Here is a 24,730-nt window from a genome sequence, read left to right as displayed (position 1 = left end):
TATGGTAGAGCCTAACCCATTAACATTCCGCGCTATTAGGGATATCTGCCCATCACATGCAATATGTATTGTCTTGTAGGGCCTGATGGGAGTATCGTGGCCCGTAGGTTTCCTATCCCCATGAGTGCTGCAACCAACCCCTGGTTTGCCGTGTTCCTGCCTCTTGTGTCTCGGTCGCTCAGCGCTGACCTTGCTGCTGCTTTACAACCATATAACGTGAACCCTGAACTTACTTCTCCTACTCCTTGACCTCTCCGCTGCATTTGATCTCATAGATCACGATGTCAATGGCCACTACCTCACTTCCACTGCTAAGTTTTCCCCTGACGCCACAGCCTGGATCACCTCATTCTTACAAGACAGGACTATGCAAGTATTCTCTGACTTAGCTTCGGCCTCGCACACCATCATGCTTTGTGGTGTGCCTCACGGCTCCTGTCTCTCTCCCACGCTCTACAACATTTTTACACGACCCTTCTTCCTCATCCTTGACGCTACACCAACTACGCTGATAATACTCAGATCCTCTTCACCCTTACCGCAACTATGACACAGACTCCACAACAACAACATCTTCAACACCATCCAAGCTTGGATGGCAGACAATGGGCTATGCCTCAACTCTGACAAGACTGAACTCCTCCTAGTATGTTCCCCTGACACATTAAAAAACCTGTATTCCCAATTCAGCCACTTCACCATTGACTCCATCAAAATATCAGTCTCAGACTCAGTCCAAACCCTTGGAGTCTATCTGGACTCTAACCTATCCATGGATATGAAAATCAGTGCAATTACCTCCTCCGCTGGCTATCATGCTAAATTAATCAACGTCAAGGGCTGCAAATCTTAGGATTCAAAACGTTGAACCGTTGAAGACTTTGTATGGGGGGGCTCCATCCATTGAAGTTATCCAAACCTCATGACGGTCCTGCCCTGCCCCATTGCCCTTCAGGTATTTTCATCTTGTCCTGGGGATCGCCCATTCATACCATCTTTGCATGGTGTCAGGACTGCTGCTGGGTCCGGGCTGCCTCTGCTGCTGTCTTTTCAGGGTGTGTGGTTCCTCAGCACTCCTGGGGGTGGGAAAGAGCGCATCTGTGTTTCCATCCAGTCCCAGGCCTCATTCAGGTTATGGAACACTTGGACCTTGTTGCTGTGGTATAGCTTTAGTGTAGCCAGGAAGAACAGTGCATATTTGATGCCCAAGGATGAGAGCTTTTTCTTTACTGAGTTGTAGGACTGGCGGGACTTTGGGACCTCCCTTGTGTAGTTGGGGAAGAAACCAATGCGATTACCATTGTACATGATCGGGCCTGTTGCCCTTGCCATATGGAGGAGTGTATCCCGGTCCCTATAATTCATGAGTCTGGCAATCAGAGTGCGTGGAGGGGCACTGGGTATTGGCCTTCACACTGGGATTCTATGTACCCTCTCGATAGAGAAGAAGTTTGAGAGCTTTTTGGGTGTCATAAAATCTGAGAGCCAGCTTTCCAAGAAGAGCTCCATGGATGGTCCCTCTTTTTTTCTGGGCGGCAAAGTATCTCCAGATTATTATGGTGGGATCTGCCTTTGCTGACTTCTGTTATGTTATGTTATTTTGCACTTATATAGCGCCTTATATACCATTGGTATGGTCTGAAGGTGCTGGTAGGTTGAACGCCCTTGGGAACCGAAGTTCAGATCAGTAGAGAGAGTAGAGAGAGTCAAAGGTGCGTGTGAGCACCGGGTATGTGTGCAGCTCGTGCAGTATTCGTGTAATAGCTGCTTCTTAGCGGTAGGTGTGGTGGTTGAGAGATCAGGAGAATGTGTTAATTCTGGCGGATTTATCCGGAATGGCTGCGGCTGCGTTAGGCCTGAGGAGAACGCCTGGCTGGTGGGTGTGAAACCAGCAGTGTTTACTTAGAATGATGTGGAGTGAGCGGCGGATGTAGGTATGAGAACAGTTATACCGAATGGTGTCATAGTATCCCTGTTTTCTAGTTGAGTGGTGATGTAAAGGAGAGAGTAAGTGTGATGGTGTGATATGAAGGGTTATATGCTCTTTCAAACGTTCTCTGCATTCCAAACCATACTATATACGTCACGCAATTCTATGCGCTCCGGTCCGTGCCGTGCATTCCTATCCACTCCATGCACCCCAGACTGGTCCAATACACTCTGGTCCATCTCGCGCTCTAGTCTGGTCCACGCATGTCCTCTTGTCCGCCCCACGCATGCCCTCTTGTCCGCCCCACGCATGCCCTCTTGTCCGCCCCACGCATGCCCTCTTGTCCACCCCACGTATGCGCTCTTGTCTGCTTCATGCTCTGTGCATTCAGTAGCTCTACGTACTCATCCATTATACGCACTCGTCAGTACTGGATGCATCAGTGTTCGTTCGTTCTATGTACTCGTGCGCTCTACGCAACACGTCAGTTCACTCTGGGCACTCAATCGCTCCAGGCGATTCGGCTCCATACACCCATCGGCTCCATACACCCATTGGCTCCACACACCCATCGGCTCCATACATCCATCGGCTCCATACACCCATCGGCTCCACACACCCTTCGACTCTACACACCCATCCGCTCCACACACCCATCCGCTCCACAGACCCATCTGCTCCACACACCCATCTGCTCCATAAACCCATCCGCTCTATACACCCATCCGCTCTATACTCCCATCCTCTCCATATTCCCATCCGCTCCATACACCCATCCGCTCTATATACCCATTGGCTCCATACACCCATCGCACTCACCCCCTCTACGCGTTCACCCTCTCTACGCACTCACCTCCTCTACGCACTCACCTCCTCTACGCACTCACCTCCTCTACGCACTCACTTCCTCTACGCACTCACTTCCTCTACGCACTCACTTCCTCTACGCATTCACCTCCTCTACGCACTCACCCCCTCTACGTACTCCCACCTTTTATGCACTCATCCCTCTACGTACTCACCCCCTCTATGCACTCACCCCCTCTACACACTCACCCCCTATCCTCTATGCACTCACCCCTTACGCACTCACCCCCCTTACGCACTCGCCCCCTATACGTACTCACCGCCTCTACGCACACTCACGCACTCATCCCCTCTATGCACTCATCCCTCTACGCACTCATCCCTCTACGCACTCGTCCGCTCTACGCACTCGTCCGCTCTATACACTCGTTCGCTCTATGCACTCGTCCGCTCTACGCATTAATTCGCCTCATTTCTAACTATCGCATCCATGCCATTCACTTCGTTCACTCCTCATGCATTCTGTCCATTGCAGTTTCCGTATGATTTATTCTTATTAACTCTTTTACTGCTTTGATCTAATTTAATCGTTTAATTCTATTTGTCCTTTTAGTTTATATTAATGGGGTTATTAGCTGTCAATTTCTTGCATCAGGTAGTTTGTTGGTTTGGTCATGAGTTGCTGTTAGTCTGTTAGGGTTAGTATGGTATGGGTTGCTTTTATGGGAAGAGCAAGGTTTTCAGCATTTTGCGGAAAGACGATTAGTCCTCAATTAGGCGGATATGGGGTGGGAGTGAATTCCATAGCAAGGGGGCCAAGGCTGAGAATAATGAAATGCCTAACCTGAGGTGGGAGGGCTCGTGTGAACATGAAGAGGGAGTGGGGAGGGAGAGAGGAGAAAGTACAGTGTTCAAGGGGGTTTGGGGCACAGATTTCACAAATATGGCTCAAATGCGGGCAACACAAAGTCCAAGGCGCACACTCACCAGCTCGATCGCAAAGACACGGCGAGAGCTACCAGCGGGTTGCTAGACCCGGAAGAGAGAAAGAAATTGCCCAATCAGAGCGCAGAGGCGGGCTTGCAGGCGGGAGGGCTTGTGTGAACACGAAGAGGGAGTGGGGAGGGAGAGGGGAGAAAGTACGGTGTTCAAGGGGTTTTGGGGCACGGATTTCACAAATATGGCTCAAATACGGGCAACACAAAGTCCAAGGCGCACACTCACCAGCTCGATCGCAAAGAGTCTCCAGGGTGGTAAGCTTTTGCGCCATTTGTTCCAGTTGTTCTTCCAATCGTTTAACTGTGTCTTCATTGTCCGATATGCGCCACGTGAATACGTATAGGGGGCGGGTGTGTAAGGGGGGTGAGTGCGTAAGTGGTGAGTGCGTAGAGGAGAGGGGGTGAGTGCGTAGAGGGGGTGAATTGTCCGATATGCATTGCTCCATTTCACCCACCAGGGATGTCAGGTTCTGCCGATCTTGCTGCAGAAAGGAGACTTTGGAAGCCAGACCATTGATCTTAGTTTCTACTGATGTCCTGGATTCTCCTATGGCAGCCATGATGTCCGTTAGTGATGGTATCTGTATTGCACCCCCATTTGCTGCATCTTCTCCCAGGTTAATTGCGCCACAAGGCCTTCCCAGGGGTGTTAGTTGTGTATCTATCCATTTTATTCTGCGTTGCACCTTTGCAGGGCATGTCTTTCACCATAGTGTTAGTTCAGTGGAGCACCTCTGGAACCCTAGTCTCGCTTATGTTTGGCCCTGAGCCGGCGACTTGATGTCCAGGTAAGTGAAAAGGTAAGTTTTGTCCCACATGGTTTTCAAGGAGTCTAGTTTCCTCCTTTAAAGATGAGGCTGAGGGGGAGGAAGGAGGGCCCACAGCCCCAGAGTTCTGGGTCCTAAAGGTCCAAGCGATGCCAATGGCACTCCGGCCGCTCCAATTGGGAATCAATACAAGTCAATTGATTGGCATCTCGTGTGTCGCTTAGTGGTGAGTGCCTGAGCCCATTATGCCGCCCAGCCTTAGCCCTCTCTGGGGTCTTAGGGTGCGGGGTCTCCAAATGTCTGATCCCGCTTCTCTTCTCAGCTACTCCTCTCCGCCCCAATGGCCCTAATATACTGTTCCTCATCTTCTGGGGTAAGTGGGGGCCTCCTATTAACCTGAGCCCAGCGGGTCTCAGACACCTACAGCAGAGGTGCCAGAGGACCCAACGAGAGGGCCACGAGTTCTCCGTACCCTCACTGCAACCGGGGTCCCCTCCCTCCCCAGTGCAGGGATTACAGTGGCGGGGGGAGTCTCGACCACTCGTCGCTCCCCGGGGTCCCGCCACGCGGGGTCTTTTTCAAGTGAGTAAGCACTTGTGGCACAGCTTGGACACCCGGCATTGTTTTGCCTCGTTGCTCTTTCCTCTGTACCCCAATGGGTTCTGGCAGGTGTCCAATGCTGGGATCCCTCTCAGGCAGCCTCCAGTGTGGCACTTATCCACGTGTTTGTTGGCCGGTGCCTGTCTCCCACCTCAGTGCTCTGATGTGCTTGTCCATGCGCCCTGGCAGTCAGGACAGCGGGCCCCCGGGCACCTTCTAATGTATTCTGCCCATCTGTCAGGTGAGTAGTGTCTGCAGGACTGAACCTCCGTATGTTGCAGGCGGTGCCCGTTGTCAGCTCTACCTCAGCGCCGCTATATCGTGGCCGTGGTTTTCTCCCACCTGCCACCGCAGGCCCTGCTCTTTGCCGGCTTGCCCTTACTGCATCCAACGTTGCCGGGAGACTCAGGAGGCTCCGATTTACTTTGGGATTTCTTGAGGATACAGTCAATATATTATTTTCACTGCCAGCACTGATTAAGTGTAGAATTTGTGTCGGCAATCAGGATATTTCTTCAGGATACAGGCAGGCCTGGCGGAGCAGTGGATCCTCACATCTGCATCCATCGGCTGCTCAACAGCACACCCATGTGATTGGTTAATAATGTAAGTGTGAACACATCATTGTGCTTGGGCATACCTGCACGTATGGAAAAACACATTTTGTTTCACTATATCGTGTAACCGCAGTTATACCCATCTCACAAACAAGTTGTTCACATTTTCTGTCATTGCTTTCCGTGTCTTGGTGGGTGAACTTCATTGTGAGCCTTCAGGAACTTGTAAAAGCAGTACCTTGATTTATTAATTCCTTTTTTACCTTTGTTCTTCCCATACCTTTGTCCTTTGTCTTGTACTTTGTAGTTTGTCAGTTTTTGTTATTTTAGCTTGTTATTTTATTTTTATGTTTTTGGATATTAAGTGGCAGAGTCCTTTTTGTGTTGTGTATTTTTGCAGTTTTTATTTTTCCTCCACATTCTTGCATTTTGATAGGACTACGACCAGCAGTGATGATGAGGTGGTGTGGGTGGCTTCAGCTCTTCCGCTGCGGAAGAAGCAATGCGCACAAAAAAAGAAGCTTACAGTTGGCAATATTTCTGTGTAAAGGACCAACACAGCAAAAAGGAGATCGAGGACGTCTTGTGTAATTTTTGCAGATAGGATTTGCACAGGGGGCCTTCACAGAATCCATCCCAAAGCTTGGGGACTACGACGTTAATCAAACATCCTGTTCATGTTCATTGAGATGAAGTGGATGAATCCTATAGGAAGGTGCCAGAGACTCCGAACACGATTACTAACTCTTTTTCACCATCTAACACCCAACCTCAGTCCATCCTGCCTGCACCTGATCTTTCTAACTGTATTGTTATTTGCAAAACCTTGTTATAGCTTGATCGAGGTGGGAGGTGGCTCCCCCTAACGGTTTGAGCAAGGCTATTTCGGAACATATTGCCAATTGCCAACGCAAGATATTATTTTGTGTCCATTTTTTATTAAACCCTATTATTTGTTATATGTTTGAATCCTAGTGTGTTTCCCTTCCCAGTTCTTACCTCTTTTTTCATAATTCCCCAAAACTTTCCTTTTCAGGGCCAACTTTTCAGTTATAAAAATAGACAATAGAAACACAACTGTAAATATGGATCAAAGATGTTTAATTGATTCTTTGAATACAATGGGCCTTGTTACAAGTTTTGTGGAAAGGTAACCACGGCGCTGGTAGTGCTACCGGCGCCATTGTTACCTCTCCGCAACATTACGAGTTCTGCTTGCCGGTGCCAGATTGCACGCATGGTCTGACCAGGTGTGCAGACCGGCACCCGCGAGCAGAACTCGTGATTGCACCGGCACCATTATAAACGGTGCCAATGCAACCATGCTCCCGACCCCCATTCTGCCCTATGGGCCAGCCATACCGGCACCCGCGAATGGGCAATTAATGGCCCATTAACCTTGTGATGGGCCGGTAATGGCCCATTCGCGGGGGACGGGGCCGGTAGCGAGTTTGCCGGTAGCCGTGCCCTTAGTAAGGGCACGGCTACCGCCATACTCGTAATGAAGCCCAATCTGTTTTAAAAACAAAACTACATACTGGTATGTATTTCATTATAGCCGTCGCTATCGCTTTTGTGAGCCGTGGGCAGGGTCCACCAGCCTTTGCTCCAATTAGCCGTGCATGATATATGATATTTTATTTATAAGCGCTCGCACACAAGTGTTTAGAACACATTAATTTTAATAGCCGCGCCTATAGTATGATTTTTTTAAACATATCTACATATATATGTGGGCAGTGGTATTGTAAAGCTTTCTTTTAAGATGAACCCTCTGATCACCCGTGCTGTCGCTGTAGGCCCAGCCCCCTCTAATGCCCACAATGTCGCTATGTATCCCTTTGATACCCCATGTTCTCCCTCTGTACCCCTGCCCTCTGGTCCCCCGTGCTGTCATTGTAGGCCCATCCCCCCTCTATTGCCCGTGATGTCGCTTTATGCCCTTTAGTACCCTTGTTCTAGCTCTATATCCTTCCCCCTCGTCCCTATCCCTGTCAGTCTGTCCCTGTGTTATCAATGTGTGCACCCATGCCCTCTCCGTCACCTGTTTTGTTGCTGTGCACCCCTCTGGTCTCCTGTGCTGTCTTTGTGTGTGGGCGCTGTTAGGCAGAAACCTGTGCAGTTCCCTTAGGGACCACTGCAAAAGGCTTAAGACTACAGGTGTTGGCAGTAAACCCAATTGGTAGCAGTCTGTACCACCCAGATTTACCTGGTAGCTGTGGCTGAGCAGCCAGACTTCTCTCCAGAAGAGTTAGACAGTATATAGAGTATACAAGAAAGGTACCAAAATACAGTAGCACAAGCAAACACTGACCAGAGCTTTGGTATCAAATATATAATTATTTATCTAAAGACACACTTAGAAACACTCTAGCACTATTATTGTAAGCAAGTTCGAAAACACAGTCATTATTAATATATATACATCCCTTATTCCTTATTAGACACGTCTTAGTTAACACCACTTATTTCCAGACAGAGGTGAGCGCTTAACTGAAGATGGCACTGCAATAAGTTAAGAAAAAGGGAGGGAAAAGGCAGAAATTAGGAACAGCACACAACACAATACTTTAGAAGCACTCAGCAAGGCAGGAAAGTCAAAGTCTACTTGTGAGCAAAAAGTTCAGAGGCCAGGCTCCCTCTTGGAGAGAGTAGAACACCAATGCGCCCACGATCACACAGTTTAAAAGGCTTGGAAAGTCTTGCAGAGAGTTTAAAAAGGAATCAGTTCAGCTCAGAAAAGTTCAGTTAGCCAGCCTAGGGACAACCCAAGTGGTAAGATGAGGATTTACGAGACACCCCACACAGACCGCTGCGAGGGAGGCCAGGCGGACACAGTACCTTGAAAGTGGAGAGAATCCTCCAGCGGGGGCAGTTGTTCCTGGCAGTGGATGCACGTCACGGCGTCGTCCAGAGGAAGAGAAGATCTCGACGTGGAGGAAAGCTGAAGGTCGTTGCACTGCCAGGGAAGAAACCAGCCGCGGAGTTCTCCGGTAAAAAGGTACTACCCTTTTATTCGCGGTAGTGGTAAAACGTGGTATCCCGGTTGCCGGGGTGCTTGGCACAGGCAAGGCGGCCACGAGATGATCCGGGAAGGCGAAAAGGCGGGCAAACTGGTTAACCCCACCAGTCAAAGGAAGAAGACTCTTCGGGATAAAGATCTCCACTGTCGTTGGAAGAAGTGGTGAGTCGGTTCAGCAGGGCTCCACCGGTGGTGTAGTCAGTGCAGGTCGGCTCAGCTTCTCCCTCTTTGGATTCTTTGGTCCTGTGGCGACGTCTGAAGTCCCAATCCCCAAAGCCCTGCTTTTATGCAGAAAACCCCCATTCATCAGTCCTAGCTGTCACTCAAACATGCTAAGTGGTGAGCCGGGCGGCTCACCACTGGGCCAATCACACAAGAGTGCGACTTGAGTTGCCGAGGCAACTCAGTCCAGGGTGCCTAAACCCCCCCCCACACCCTCTGTGGTACCCAGACAGAGTGGCACCACTTTGAAGGGCTTCTGTGCAGAAGCCCGCCAAAAAAGGAACAAAGGGCTCAACTTCGGGTTGGGGTCACAGAAGCGAACACAAACTCCATTTTGGAACCGAGTTCTGGCAAAAAATACCAACCGGTGAATTAATATTAAATAAATAAACCGGCAGTATGTTTGAGGCTATGTTAAAAAGTATTAGCCTCGAACAATGGGAAAATCCCATAGGAATATATTTGCGGCTGAATATAAAAAGTAGTATCCACTGCCACCAGCCAAAACTCGCTCAAGGGGGACTGGACAGTGCCCCCTCGAACAACAGACCCAGGGGCAATAATCGAATTGCCCCTACCAGTACACCCACAATATGATGGTTTGTACTGGTTCTGTTCACAATTTAGGACTAGTAAAGCCAATGGTGACTTTACATGCCCTGGGAGACAGTAGTCAGTCCCAGGGTACGGAGTCTATGTTTGGGGGTCACATAGACAACCCTGTGTTACGGCACAGAGGGTGCTGTGTAACACACATACCAAAAACACATGAAGCCCTATGGAGTAAAAGACCCCATAGCCCATAAAACACATTACAAAGTCAAAGGATATCTCAAATCAGTCTAAGAGTGGGAGAAAAAGAGTCTCACTCTTAGCAGGAGAAAAAAATAAACCCCTAAAATCCAGCAAAGCTGCTGGGGGACTCACTAGGTTTGGGAAATTAGCCTTAACAGAGAATTCTCCCTAACAGGCGCTGTGTGGAAGAACCATCATATATCATATCACTATGCTTACTCTCTATTCTACACCATTACACATTAGAGTACAGCTATACCCCTCGATCAATTCGGCCTAACTGCTCACATACAAATACTATCCCACTAACACCTCATCACTCTATTAAAACGCAGCTATATCCCACGAAAAACCGGCCTAGCTGCACACATAAGCGTACCACAGGCCTAATGCAGCCAGATCCAGTATTGGGGTCCTCCCACCAGACTGCTCACATTGAACCGATACCACTACCACCACGCCTAATGCTAGAATGCAGCTACCACCAAGCAACTACATCAGCTGCACACTTAACTGGTGCAACCAGGCACCCTTCCACACCCTACTCCTTCTACTGACCCGGACTACAGTCCCTGAGAGCGTTCAACCTACCAGCGCTTTGAGGTCATACCAATGATATATAGAGTTCTATATAACTATTGATATTGATATTTTATTTGTATCGCGCTCATACACATGTGTTTCATAGCCAAATGCCAAATAACATAACATAATATATATTGAGTGCAGTCTGTGTACACAGTTATGGTAACGCTTTAATAACGTTGCATTCATTTGCATATAAATGTAAACACTTTAAAAAGTTAACCACATATGCAAACACACTTTGTTATGAACAGGTTCATTTGGGGGGATGCAGTCGTACAATTTCTTTTTATTTTACTTTTTCGACATGATAATTCATTTTCATTAGCCCAATTCTCTGTCTGCATTATTGATGTCAATTATGTATGGAATAACAAAACCCTTGAAATTCAAGGAAAAAACTTTAGTTGCAGGGATGTTAGGTGAGAACTTAATGCAGAAAAACCTCTGAAATTCAGCTAAAGCCACATTAACGTTGCAACCCCTGTTGCGCAGTCTATGACCATAATGATGACCTCACAGATCACATCACTGATGTCATCACTAATTACATTACAACACTAACTGCCATTAATCATGGGCTTCAGCAATGGTTAGTGTGCATGGCCAAATATATTTGAACAAATGAATGGATACTAGCCATAGCCTTCAGTTATGGACAGTTGTCACAACCTTCACCCATGTGCATGGATTATTTTAAAATACTAACCGACTACCAACTATAGGTTTTGGCCTTGACCAATGGATACAGATTTCAACCATGTCCAATGTATATTATATACACTTATCAGGCAATAGCCATTTACTTTCGCACAATACTGGCCAGTGGCACCATCTTTGGCTGTGCCCACTATATATTCTAACATATAAATGGGCCACAAGTCATGGACTTTGATCTTAAGCAGGGTGTACATCTTTTGGCCATTTCCACTGTTTATTTCAAATTAATAAAATACAATAAGCAATGGACTTCGGCAGTGCCCACTGTGTATTATATAACACTAGCCAGCCACTAGCTATGGCCTTTGGATGTGCCCAATGTATATTATATACACTAACCAGCCACTAGCCATGGTCTTCAACACAATACTAGCCAGTGGCCACGGCCGTTGGCTGTGTCGATTGTATATTCTAACATATTAATGGGCACTAGTTATGGCCTTTAGCCATGGCCACTGACTAGAGCTTTCAATGTTGCGCACTGTATATTTGAAAACAGTGATGGACTACTAGGAACGGCTTTTAACATTGGGACACTAACCGACCACTAACTATGGCCTTTGGTGACCAGTGACCACAGCATATGCCATGGCCAGGTCCACAGCCTAAATTGTTATCAAGGTAATCAAAGTTTTCATGTGATAACTTATACGGTTTATAGTCATAATGTAGAAAAAGAAAAAAAATGTAGAAAACAATAATGTCAAAAACCTATACAAATAATGAAAAGAGTCCATTTTTGGAAAAGAAAATGTCGAAAAAAAAATGTCAATTAGCACTATCAATAAATACATAAACAAGAAGAGTATCATTTACTAGGGGGGGGTCCCCCCAACCCCCGACACCAACCTCTCACCCCTCATACTCAACACATTTTAAATATATATATATTTATTTAGTTTTTTTCAAAAAATTCGAAAAAATGTAGAAATAATTCGACATTATTGGTTTTCGACATTATTGTTTTCTAAAAAATGTTTTCGACATTTTGACCTTCGACATTATTGCATTCTACATTATGACTGACCACCAATTTATACATGTTAAGTATTATTCCATTATTGATGTAATCAGTTATATACAACATAAGTAGTGTTGCCACCAGTGATGGGATTTGTAATGTCATCAGTGTTCTCATACAACATGTAATAATGATGTCATCAGTGATGTGATCTGTGATGTCATCATTGTGGTCATATGCTGCGCGACAAGGTGCATGAAGTTAAGGTGGCTGTAACTCAATTGCAGAGGTTTTGTTGCATTAAGTTCTCACCTTAACTTCCCTGCAGCTAAAGTTGTTTCCGTGTGTGTGTGCGCGTGTGTGTGTAAAACATAGATCCGTTGCACTGTGTATGGCTCATAGAAAACTAAAATGCAATTTGATGTTGCTGATTAATTTAGATAACATGACTTAGATCACTATAATAGAAAGAATGCCTTATTTTTTCGTATCATAAAGTAATTAAAAAATAAGAAATATTATGCTTAATTCACAGATAGGACTATGCATACAGCAGAAAGTGAAGATTACTGTTGCTTCTCTACTTTTCTTACACAGAGACTATGCTGGCCTTAGCTGGATCTTTAGGGCGTAGGTCAGTAACTGCAAGCCTTCTGCTAGCGCAGAGAAAAACAAGGTGGTGCTTGTTGTTCACAACACAATGTATTGCATTTTCAAGGAATTAATATGATGGTACCCCTCGAGTATTCAAACACAACAAATAGCAGGTCTAAGTGTGAGAATGGTGAGCATGATTATAATGAATATTTAGAACTGATGCACATTTACTGAATCAACTGTATCCTGCTTGCAAAAGATGAAGTAAAGCAAAGTGTCGTAATCCTTTGGGCGTTCAGCAATGAGGACAGGTTTTGGGAGAGATGCAACTGAGAGATAATTTCTATGTTGATGAGATTTCCGCGAAATTGAATAAAGTAAGAGAGCAAACCGAAGAGCTACTGTAAGCAGCCTAAACCCATTATGATATGTTGTCTGTTCTCTTTTTCAGCTGAATCCAGATGCCATCTCTAGGACGCAGAATAAGCTCTGCCACCGGCCACAATTCTTCACGCTTCTGATTTGTGCGCACCCAGAAATGACGTAGTATCGTGGATAAAACTACCTTTTCTTCCATCAGGGCGAAACGTTGTCCTAAAAAACAAAAAGGAGACACAATTGGATGCCTGCTTTACAAAACAATCAGCTCAAGAAACTAACATTTAGAGCAGCTTTGCATCGAAGCAAAATAAATAGAGAGAATGCACAGAAAAACAATAGATTAAAACCTATCACGGTGGCGGCAAGGGACATAATGTATTCCTCGTTCATGTGAATACTGAATATGAAAACATATACATATTAGACCCTTATATGTTTGTATCACTTATTGTGGTGCATACATTTCATAATAATTAGTAACATGTTTTTAATCATATGATTATTATCACAGTATGTTGTATCTTATACTATCGCTCAATCAAGTTCTATTCAGTTCAACAACCATCAAACAATAAGCAACAGTCATTTCTGCCAAAAGTGAAACCTGTGCCCTGTATGTTAACAAAGATCTCAGCAGTTCTTTTAGATGAATATTCTATTTATTGAGCTGCTTATGAAAGCTGTTATGTATTTAATAAATATTGAGATGCATTTTGTGCCACTTGAAATACATACAGTACTGTGTATTACCCAATTTAATTGAGCTCACATTATCAACATTTGAAGAATGAACGGCCAATCAAATATAGGGGGAAACATCTGCATACACTCTGACTGCAAAGCTGTATGAATTACAATAACATGTATCTTTCAGAGATACAATATATTTATTTATTTTATTTTTTGTAGTTCTTATAGAGCGCTACATGCCCGTAGGCCTCAGAGCACTGCAAGAAAAGGAGAAGAAGCAAAACCAAGGCATAGAGGATTCAGTTCAGGTAAATTAAAAAGAAGTGTCTTCACGTGTTTCTTGACGATAGAGATTGAGATGTTTTGATACTGATGGACAAAGCATTCCATGCATGAGGAGCATTACATTCATAACTACAATCACCAATGTTTTTCAATCGTGATCTTGGCTGATTGAGCAAGAAAGTGTCAGAGCAGCGTAAGAATCTACTGGATGATTTCCTTGTTTGTCTATTGATAAGATAGTGAGGTCATTCGCAATTTGGCATTTGAAGGCGAGAGAGAGAGGGTTTTGTGTCTAATTCTTTGTTTTACTGGAAGCCAATGAAGCTTCTTACTGGATGCAGTGACATGGTCCCGTCTGGCCAGGCCAGAAACTTCCCAGATAGCCCCTTTTTGCATGGTTTGTAGCTGCTTGAGATTCCCCAGTGACGTCCCCATTAGCAAACTCTTACAATAATCCAATCGTGAGGTTTCCAGTGAAGATGCCAGGAGAGAAGTTTTTTGAATGAGAGGTAGGGCCTAATCTGGTGCAGAAGTTTGATTGCGTGTCCGCAGTATGAGTGAACTTGTGATACCTGATTTTTAATTGAGAAGTTGGCATCCAACATCCCTCCCAATATTTTTACTGATTTGCTTTCTGGGATGATATTACCCGCCATTTCAAAAGAATGGTACTGTTGGCTGAGGTTCTTCATTCTGGGGGTGGATGCCATAATGAGCAGCTCTGTTTTGGAGTCGTTGAGAGCCAATGAGTTAGTTGGTTGCTATCCAGACTTGGATTTTAGTATAAATGTGATTCATGAGATCTATATCCTTTTGGTAGTTGCCAGAAAGTTCAAAGAGGATCTGCGTGTCATCATCATTTGCAAATTGGACACCCAGATCCTCGGGAAGATCAAGAAAGGGTCCAATGTATATATTAAAAAGCAGGAGGGAGAGACATGAACCCCGTGGAACACCAAATGTACTTAGGATGGGATTGGCCTGGGATCTCTCAACTGCCGCTCTGGAGGTTCTGGGACCCAAGAATGATGTGATCCATTTTGTTGGTTTTTCAGAGCAATTGACAATAGATAGTAGTCTATTTTAAAGACGATTGTGATTGATGATATCAAATGCAGCTGAGAGGTCTAATAATAATAGCAGTGCAGGATGTTTATTCTCAATGATATTAATAATATTAGATTTAAGGTCCAAAAGAACGGTTTCAGTGCCATGCTGGGCACGAAAACCTGACTGATTTGGGTTGAGGCGATTGTGTTCCTCAATACATTTCTGCAGCTGTAAGTATGCCACTCTATCCAAAATCTTTAAGAGAAAAGGGACGCTGGTAATGGGTCTGTAGTTTTTGGTGATTGACGGGTCAGGCGATGCATTCTCCAAGAGAGGCATGACCCAAGTCCCCTTCAAGTCAGCAGGGACTGTGGCGGACTGGAAGGATGAGTCGACCAGTTTAGTGATCCATGGTACCAGAACATTTATGGAATTTTTAAATATATCTGGCAGGCAGACATCCCCGAGACATGATGTGGATTTCATGTTAATGATTATGTCTTTGATGTCTTGTTCGGTGCAAATTTGGCACATTAGCAGAGTAGGTGTTACTTCGATCATTTGTTTCTGTACAATTATTTTGTCAAAGTTGGTCAGTTGTTTGACAATAGCTTGACAATGTCCAGTTATTTTGAGTGCAAATTCATCCTGACACCAGGCGGAATCCTTAAAGTGAGAAGTAAGGTTTTCAAAGTCTTTAAAGATTTTAAATTGTTCTTCTGGCTAGATTTAGCATTGCCAATACAGGCGTAGTAGAAGTTGTTTTTGGAGTCAATGATGACATTCTTAAACTCTTGAACAGATTTTTCATATTTTTCAAGGGTGAGGGTGTTTGGACATGGATTCTTCCTCCATTCTCGCTCATGAAATCTTTTGATTTGTTTGGCTTCTATATTATCAAAGAACCATGTTTTGTTAATAGCTTCAGCTTTATAATCTTGTTTTTTTCTGGAGCCAGAGTACTGATAGTGTTAGTAGAGAAAGAAGAAAACCCCTCGCACTTCGCGCTTGGTAAATACAATGGCCCTCATTACGACCCTTGCGGAAATCGACCGACCGGACCGCCATAGCGTAAATAGCGTTTCCACCATTGCACGACGGAGCAAAGTGCGGCTCATTCCGACCCATCGGGCACGAGCACCACGCCATGGCGGAAGTGCAAAGTCCGCGATGGCGGAAATGACCCCAAAACGGCCCACACCGCCGCCGTACGGCGCCCTAGGTGCAATTCCGCCACCCATCTTAGCGGTCACTGCAATGAGCGGCAACCGGAAAGTACGGTGACCGGAAATATACGGAAACGGAAGTAAAAACATGGTCCCGGAACGGGAAACATCACGCCGTACACCTATAAAAACACTATTTCCACACACCATTAAAAACACTACCCTGAGACACATCCCAACCCGTCAGCCACCCTAGTGAAACCAAGAACAATGGGAAAAGTAGCGAAGAAAGCGTGCGACCGCAAGCGGCAGGTCCACTTCTCCCGTGAGGAACTCACCGTGCTCACAGAGACCATCCAGGAGAATGCTGCCGCCGTCTTCTCCACGCAAATGACCAGGACGGCACTTGCGAACAAGAAGGCCATATGGGCCCTGGTGGCACAGCGGGTAAGTGCGGTGGGGACCGCACCCCGCAACCCACAGCAATGCAGAAAGCGATGGGACGACCTGCGGATCCGCGTCCGTAGCATACTTTCTGCCAACCGCAACATTGCCACAGCTACCGGTGGGGGATCGGAATCACCCATCAAGTTGACCCCCTGGGAAGAAATCTGTGCCTCCACCATTGGAATGGAGAGTATAGAGGGAGTCGGAGGGATGGAGAAAGGAGTGCAGACAACCGAAGAATCAGGTAGGTGCCCCAAATAAAACAATGCCAAAACCACAATGTCCAATCATGTGAAGTACCACGTGTCCACATAGTGCAACAGTAACACATGTCCAGGAGAACGGCCACATGCATAGGCCTGATAGCACACTTTAAAAGTCACATTAAATACATAAATAATTAAAAATCCTAAAAACACCCTCTACACGTGCAGCAGGCACACCCTAACTGCAGGCTGCAAAACAACTGCACCCTCACTCCACACACAAATGAAACCACCTCCAAGGCCCCAACCCAAATCACCCTCAGGTACCACCCCAATGCATGTGATACATTGCCATTCCAATTTCCACAGACCCATTAATAACGCTCGCCCTCCTTTACTCCACCACAGGGTCCGATTCAAACGACGAGCTCCAGGACACCCCTACCAGCACACCTGCAAAGAGGGCCAAGACCAACGGCCAAAGACCCTCCACCTCAGCTGCACGCATCAAGACACGGCAGCAGCACAAATCGAGTGCCAGCACACAGGAGGGAACTCCAACAGGCACCCCAGCAGCCCACAACAGCACCACCACAGGTCCCCCCAATGGATGCCACAGTAGGCACTGCTTCTGGTGGCAGCAGCACCATAGGTGACACTGCATTAATGGCAGCATGCTCCGACACAGAAAACGGGGATGTCGAAGTTAGATCCATCCATGACCTGTCTCAATCCCCCTGTCTGTTTCATCCCGTACACCATGAGGATACCACGCAGGGGCACCCGCAAGACGACGACTGGCCATCCCCCACAAGCCCTGTGGCAAGGCAACATGAGGTGACCAGCCCCTCTGTGACACCACCGCAAATGGCCATGGCACAGCAGAGGCAACAGTCCCTCGACCAGGTGATCGTGCAACAGCAGCAACTGGCCACGCTCCTCAAGGACCATGCTGATGAATGTGGGGGTACTAAGGCAGCCATAGAAACATCAACTGAGACACTTAGGGCAGAAATGGAGAGAAGTACAGAGACACTAAGGGCACAAATGGAGAGAAGCACCGAGAGCCTGAGAGTCCAAATGGAGAGAAGCACCGAGAGCCTGAGGGGGGAACTGCATGCGACATCCAAAGACGTACGTGCTGAACTTGCCGCTGTGCGCCGTGTGCTCACTGAGCTCTCACAAACCCTTAGGGACATGCATGGACGTGAGCAGGCAGAGACATCATCCGTTGCAAGTTCCGTCCAGGGCAGCCCCCAACGTAGATCTGGGAGGAACCTGCGCTCCACAGGCAGGGGTGCCCCTGATACCCGGAGAGGGGGCTTGCAATAGCGTCTGCCCACTGACAATGAGCATCTTTGGACACTGGTGTTCGGGGGGGAGGTAGGAGGGTGGAGGGGGTGTGTTGGGCATACTTGGGTGGCGGGTCGATAGGGTGTTTAACATGATATCACATATGCCATGAACAATGCACGATCATACAATGAGATGCGTGGACATTGATCTTTGTGTACGAGGCCATTATAGGCGTACAGTCCATATTGTGCATGTTCCAGACACACACAGTGCCACAAGTCCCGTGTCCATGTATCAGCCACCAGGCGTGAGTGCTAGAAGCATGCATCTATGATATGCTGACGAATGTCACGGCCCTCCTGTGCCTCGCAGACTCCTTGAGGTGCTGCCAACTCCCCACCCTCATCATGACCATCTTCAGGTGCTTGCAGTTCTGCGTCAGGGGGCATGGGCACATTTCTACGTACGCACATGTTGTGTAGCATGACACATGCCATGACCATCTTTGCAACCTTCTCATGTCGGTACAGGAGTGCCCCGCCAGACCTGCTGAGGCAGCGGAAACGAGTCTTCAGTAGGCCGAATGCCTGTTCAATGACTACACGGGTACGTGAGTGGGCATGGTTGTAGTCCTCCTCATGCTGGTCCCGTGGGTTGCGGACTGGTGTAAGGAGCCATCTCTTCAGTGGATACCCGGCATCACCTGTATGTGGACAATGAAGGTATTTTGAGGAATGCCATTGCTACGTACGCACCCCCCCCTTCCTGCCAGATCATTGCCGCATCACATACCCCACACTATCATGCTTGAAATGAGACTCACCGAGTAGCCAGGATCTGTTCCCTGCGTGTCGCTCCATGTAGCGTGGTATAGTAGAGTTCCTCAAGACCATAGAATCATGGGTTGATCCTGGGAATCGGGCACAACAATGTGTAATGATCCTGTTCGAGTCACACACCATTTGTACATTCAGGGAATGAAATTGTTTTCGGTTGCGGTACTGGGCCTCCATGGCATGTGGGACAACCAATTCCACATGGGTGCAGTCGATGGCACCAATGCAACCCGGTATGCCGCCAAGTGCATGGAATCCCACTTTTGTGTTCGTAATTTCCTGCTCCGGGTGTGGTAGAGAGATGTAGTCGTCTGCGTGCAGCAGGAGGGCATCGAGCACTTGCAATAGTGTCCGTGAGAACAGTGGCTGTGAAATGCCATGCAACTGTCCGACTGTGTGCTGGTAGGTGCCTGTGGCCAGGAAGTGTAGTACAGACACCACCTTCAGTAGGGGTGGGATGGCGGTTGGGCTATCTATCATGCTCACAAGGTCAGCGTGTGTCATGTCCACAATGGCGGTTATGGTGTCCCGGTCCAAACGGTAGAGGGTGTGGATCTGCTCATCAGTGAGGTTGAACGGATGTGCTCGGAGGCGTGGGATAGCGGGCTGCCTGTGTGGTGGTAGTGGCTGTGCTGGCGGCCCTTGCTGGCCCTGCCTTGCCCTCCTCCTCCTCCTCCTCCTCCTGCGTCTCCTCCGTGCGGCCGGTTGTAGTCGGTGTTCGTCTTCTTCTTGAAGTTGGAGTACTTGCAGTGCTATCAGGTCCCCCAGGGCCAACATGGCTAGTCCTGCCGGTAGCATTTCGGAGTGGGTGTGGTTGTGGGAGGGGGTTGGGTGTGCAATTAATGTGTTTCCAGGCTGTATGGCCTCCACCTGTGGTGATTCATTCCACCTGTGCAAGCTGCTCTCCCCTTTGGGCGAGCACGTCCCACACACAACGCTGCAATTCGACGAATGGCATCTTGCCATTACAATCATGTATTTGTACCCGATGGCAGTGTAACATTGGTTGATATGTTCATTCTGCTTTGGTCCCATTGTTTCACATACTATCTTTGCAGTCGCGAACAGACTTGTGAAGGGTCAGTGGAACGTAGTACTCGAGTAACGGTGGACCCTCATGCAACACTGCACCGAGGTTCACCGACGGGCGGGGCGTCCCATTTGTGAGTGAAGGCAGTTGCCATTTTCACACACAGCCGCACTAGATGGATTAATTTGTGATTTCAAGCGGCCATAGATGCCTTTTCGACGTGATGTTGCAAATGAGGAATTCGAAGGACGGCGCTTTCGGTTTTCAGCTAGCGGCGAGGAGATGCCCACAGGTCTGACTGCGAATATAACGTTCTATTGTTCAATCTCCTTGGGACAGGGGCCATGGCGAGGATGCAATGATTGATATGAATAGTATGAGATGCGCAATAGCGAAGTGGGCGATAAGGCCGGACGTTCCCAATTACATGTTGCTTTACAACACTGGAATTACGGGCTGGGGGAACAGTGCATTTTGCAGGCTGCATTACGCACAGACTCAATGGAAGTTTCACATGTCATGTGAGTATGGAAGCAGGCGTTTGTGATAGTGTTTTCACCTCGATATAGATAGTTATGATTCGCTAGTGGTTTTTGGTTGGTGATGATCCTTTGGAGTGGGCTAGCATGCATATGGCTGTGGATTTGGTGTGATCATTGAAGTGAGTAATTCAAATGTAGTTCTGATGGCCATTCTATTCTTTTTCATTTCGTTTGGGTGACAGGTATCTCCTCCCCTTTTGCCACTGCCATCTGTATGCCACTCCTGCAGATGGATTTTACTCCCGACACCTGCTGCTTCGTGTTAATCAGTGGAGCAGCATTACGATCTTATGGGACGATCGCCAATGGGCCACATGCCCTTACGCAGTACTAGTGGCTAGGAACAACATTTCGGCCTTTCAGCTGGACTAGTGCCTCCCTATTGGGACGGCCCTGCGGGTCGAGGCGCTTCCATGTTGCCTTTTCGTACGAGAATGTAGCCCCTGTGTGCCATGAGGGTACAGGGCGTCACACAAGAAGTAGCTGGTCATTTATTGCGGATGCAGCCCACAATGGTGAAATGTATTTTGGAGTTCATGGCCTGATGGCTGTATGGGCTTGGTGATTTTGTTGTGCATTAAATTCCTATTCTGATATGAACCGTGTAGCGTTATTCTTTGCAGGTGATGTGTCATATTCCTATTTGGGGAGCGATGTATTGTGAGGAGATCTGCATTGGGTTCCAGCTTCGGAGTATAGTTGCGTGGTACTGTGCTGGGCGCGTTTGCCTACGAAGCCCAGTGAGGTCAGGGATGAGGGCTGCCAATGTGACTGTTTTGATGATGTGATGCTCAGGGGCGGGGGAATGGCTTTTGTGTAACAGATGCCGGTCAGCCAGTTGGATTGGTGGTATGATGTGATTATCAGAATATGGCTGGTCACAGGTGCCTGTGTTTGCGTGCGTTTCTTGGAGGGAGCCATTTGTGTGGCTTCTATATTCGTGCCATCTGTGCCCTGCAGCTTCCATTGGCCCCTCTTGAGATTCATTTGTTCGTTGGCAGGCATGGATGACTTGTACATTTCACTGGTTGCATTGTGTGGCTTCATTGCACCTACGGGGAGTTGTACAATGTGGCCAGGGAGCGGTGTACAGGCACTCAGTAGGGCCGTTTACGGTTGGTTCGCGATGCCGTACTTCTCACCATGGCGGAATGGTACTTTCCGCCGTGCTTGATGGCGTTAGGTGCATGTCCGCTGGGGTCAGAATTCGCGTACCGTTGCGCCATGGTGGTAATTGCGGTTTGGCATGGCGCGCACGCGCGTACTTGGTGCAGTTAGCGTTGGCGTTCACTGCGGTGTCGCTAATGGCATCGTACTTTGCGGTGACGGGTCATAATCGCACCGAGCGCTATTCGATGGCGGTATTGCATTTCCGCCATCGTTTTTCGATTTCCGCCAGGGTCGTAATGAGGGCCAATGTGTTTAACAAAAGATTATTCAGTTTTAGTAATGTTTGAGTTAAAATCCTATAGTCTTAATTGGGCTTGTTAAGTCCAGTTTATTTTCTTGTGCAAAAGATCAGCCAATATGTGTTTCAACACAAGGGACCTCATTATGAGTAGCCTGGTAGAAGCGGGTTCATTACCGGCATGCCAGTAAGAGCGGGTCCATGCTCGTATGAACCCTCTAATAGCGGGTGATTACGAGTGCGTGAGCACGCACGAACCCCCATGCCGGTAATGGTAATACCGGCATGCCACTAAAGGCCCTCCAACCCCCCGATAGCGGCATCACGGGACCCACCGATACAGGCACCGCCTCAGAGCAACCCCTAAATACGAGCCCAGTAATACCACCATGCTAATAACGGGTTTGCAAAACCGGACCCGGAAATTACGTCATCACGCAGGAACGGGAACTCGGCCAGCGGCCATCTTTAAAAACACAATCCATTGCCATCCTCCCCAACCAACAGTCTTTTCGTGTCCTGCTGCGTCAGAAAACCCTGAGGATGTCCAAGGCTACCCAGAAGATGACCCCCCGGAAGCGGAAACAGCCTTTCTCTGAGCTCAACATGCTGGCGGACACTCTGATCCAGCATGCAGACATAGACAAGTCAAATGACATGAAGCATGCTGCCCAGATGAAGAAAAAGAAAATCTGGCAGGAGGTTGCCCAGAGGGTGTCGGCCGTGGGGACCACCCCACGCACTGTGGGTGACTGCAGAAAGAGGTGGGACGACCTCCGCTTGAGGGCGAGGAACATCCTGGCAGTCAACAGGAGGGTGTCCATGGCGACAGGCGGGGACCAAACTCACCAGAAAAGCTGATGCCCTGGGAGGAGACTGCCAGCTCATTCATTGATCCCGAGTCAATAGAGGGATTCGGAGAGATGGAGATGGGTGCTGCATCATCCCCAGAAGGAGGTGAGTGACCCTGCACATCCCTGTAGGGGAAACCATGACGTAGCACAAGTGACGTGGAAGTGAGACTAGGCAAGCCAAGGCATGTCCCAGACCCACATCAACATATCCAGTCAATAATGCGTGCCACACCCTGCCACACACAAATGTATACTGAGTGCCAATCCCAATCCCAACACACGGGCAATATTACATGACCGTGCCCATGTGACTCAACACACAGACCCCATATCAATGGCATGCCACCTGCCATGCATTGATGGCCTACATGCCCCCTCAGAACACCAATTGCTACAGCCCTGTAATAAATGGATGCATGAATGTGTGAATATATCACAGTGCAATAGTATGTCGCTGGCATGTGACACCATCACTGATGACCTGCATCTCTTCTAACCCCCAGGCACCGATGAGGAAGATGTCAGTCAGGAGATGGGCACAAGAGCATCAACATCACACCATGGGACAAGGGCCACCGCCACCACCACCCCCCAGCCAGAGAAACAAGCCAGACCAATATGCAGCGTGCCAGACCGGGTTGAAACCCAGCAAAAAACACCTGCTGCCAGTGTGGGCCAAACACATCAAGACCAGCAGCAGCCACCCACAACAGTGGGAGGGGTTCCGTTCCCGCACCACCAACTACCGCGGACGTTGCCGATGCAAATGTGGACACCGAGGGTGTCACAGTCGTGTCCACTACACCCACCCCAAGCCCCCTGACCAACTCCCCACCCCATATGGAGGCCGACAGCAGTGACGATCCCTGCCTCCACGACTCCGACCTTGGAGATTCCAACCTGGATGTGGGCCCCACGCAAGCGTATTCCACCACCCCGGCTACCACCACCCCGGCTACCACCACCCCTGCTAACACCACCCCGGCCACCAGCACGCTGGGTACCACCGACACCTTTGAGGCTCGCCTGTCAAGGTTGGAGGCACGACAGGAGTCAATGCTTGATCTAATGTAGCAGTAATATTGCCGATGGGGAGGACACCATGAGGGCCATTGCTACTGCCATTGGGGAGACCACAGCAGCCATCGCTGCAAACACTGCTGCTGTTAATGCGTCTGCAGTCGTCATGAGGGACTGTCTGGGGGCAGTAACGCAAGTGCTAACTTCCATCCTGCTCCATATGCAGCGGCCACGCCTTGGAGCAGGCGTGGAACCTGCCTCTGACACGTCCTCTGCTACAACACCTTCAACCTCAGCCCACACAAGCCCTGTCCGGATGACCCGGAGGAGTGCACGGTACTCGGAGATGCCGCCCCAGGATACCAAAAAGGCCAAGAAGTAGATTGGCCAAACAATGGCCGTTGGACACATGGTTGTTGGTGAAGGGAACAATCATCAGAGTACATTCCGGGACATTTGGGTTTTGTAGGGTGGGTTAGAGAGTTCACTGGGGGTTATTGGGGTTTGTAGGGTGGGTTAGGGAGTTCACTGGGGGTTGGGGGGAGTTTTCCCATTGTTGCCTGCTTGAAAAATACACCCGTTGTGTGCCAAAAATTCAATGGCTGGACATTCTTCATTTTGTGCATGTACATTTAATATGTGATGGTGTTCAGTGGCCAACTTCCAACAATACAAGTGTGCATGTACACATGGAGTCAGTGTGTCACTGACACATGTCTATCATAGTCCCTGTGTTTCAGAAGTATTCATGAATTAGTGCTTGGCATACAGCATGTCCCTCCCATGCATCACGTACTGGCAGGGAGGCTACTTCACCTCCATCTCCATCCTCATCATCCTCACCCGGGCCATGCATGTCAATGTCAGGTGGCAGTGGTACATTTCTCCGGACTCACATGTTGTGCAGCGTGACACAGGCCATGGTGATCTTTGCCACCTTCTCAGGCCTATATAGGAG

At 48.0% G+C, this 24,730-nt stretch overlaps 1 protein-coding gene across 2 annotated transcripts in view; it reads right to left on the bottom strand.

The window, feature by feature from the left end:
• Window positions 1–10,435: 10,435 nt before the first annotated feature.
• LOC138516426 (cytochrome P450 4V2-like) overlaps window positions 10,436–24,730 on the bottom strand; it is a 1,267,862-nt gene continuing 1,253,567 nt past the window's right edge. For both annotated transcript variants that reach the window (XM_069631546.1, XM_069631545.1), the window contains one exon: window positions 10,436–13,155. In XM_069631546.1, the coding sequence (XP_069487647.1) occupies window positions 12,983–13,155 (173 nt within the window). In that variant the 3' untranslated portion in view covers window positions 10,436–12,982. The remainder of the gene's footprint in view (window positions 13,156–24,730) is intronic.

The sequence above is a fragment of the Ambystoma mexicanum genome, chromosome 6q (genome assembly GCF_040938575.1).
Source record: "Ambystoma mexicanum isolate Mex_15411 chromosome 6q, UKY_AmexF1_1, whole genome shotgun sequence".
NCBI classification, from domain to species: domain Eukaryota; kingdom Metazoa; phylum Chordata; class Amphibia; order Caudata; family Ambystomatidae; genus Ambystoma; species Ambystoma mexicanum.
The sequence above is the reverse complement of the archived record's forward strand: the minus strand, read 5'-3'. Positions and strand labels throughout refer to the sequence as shown.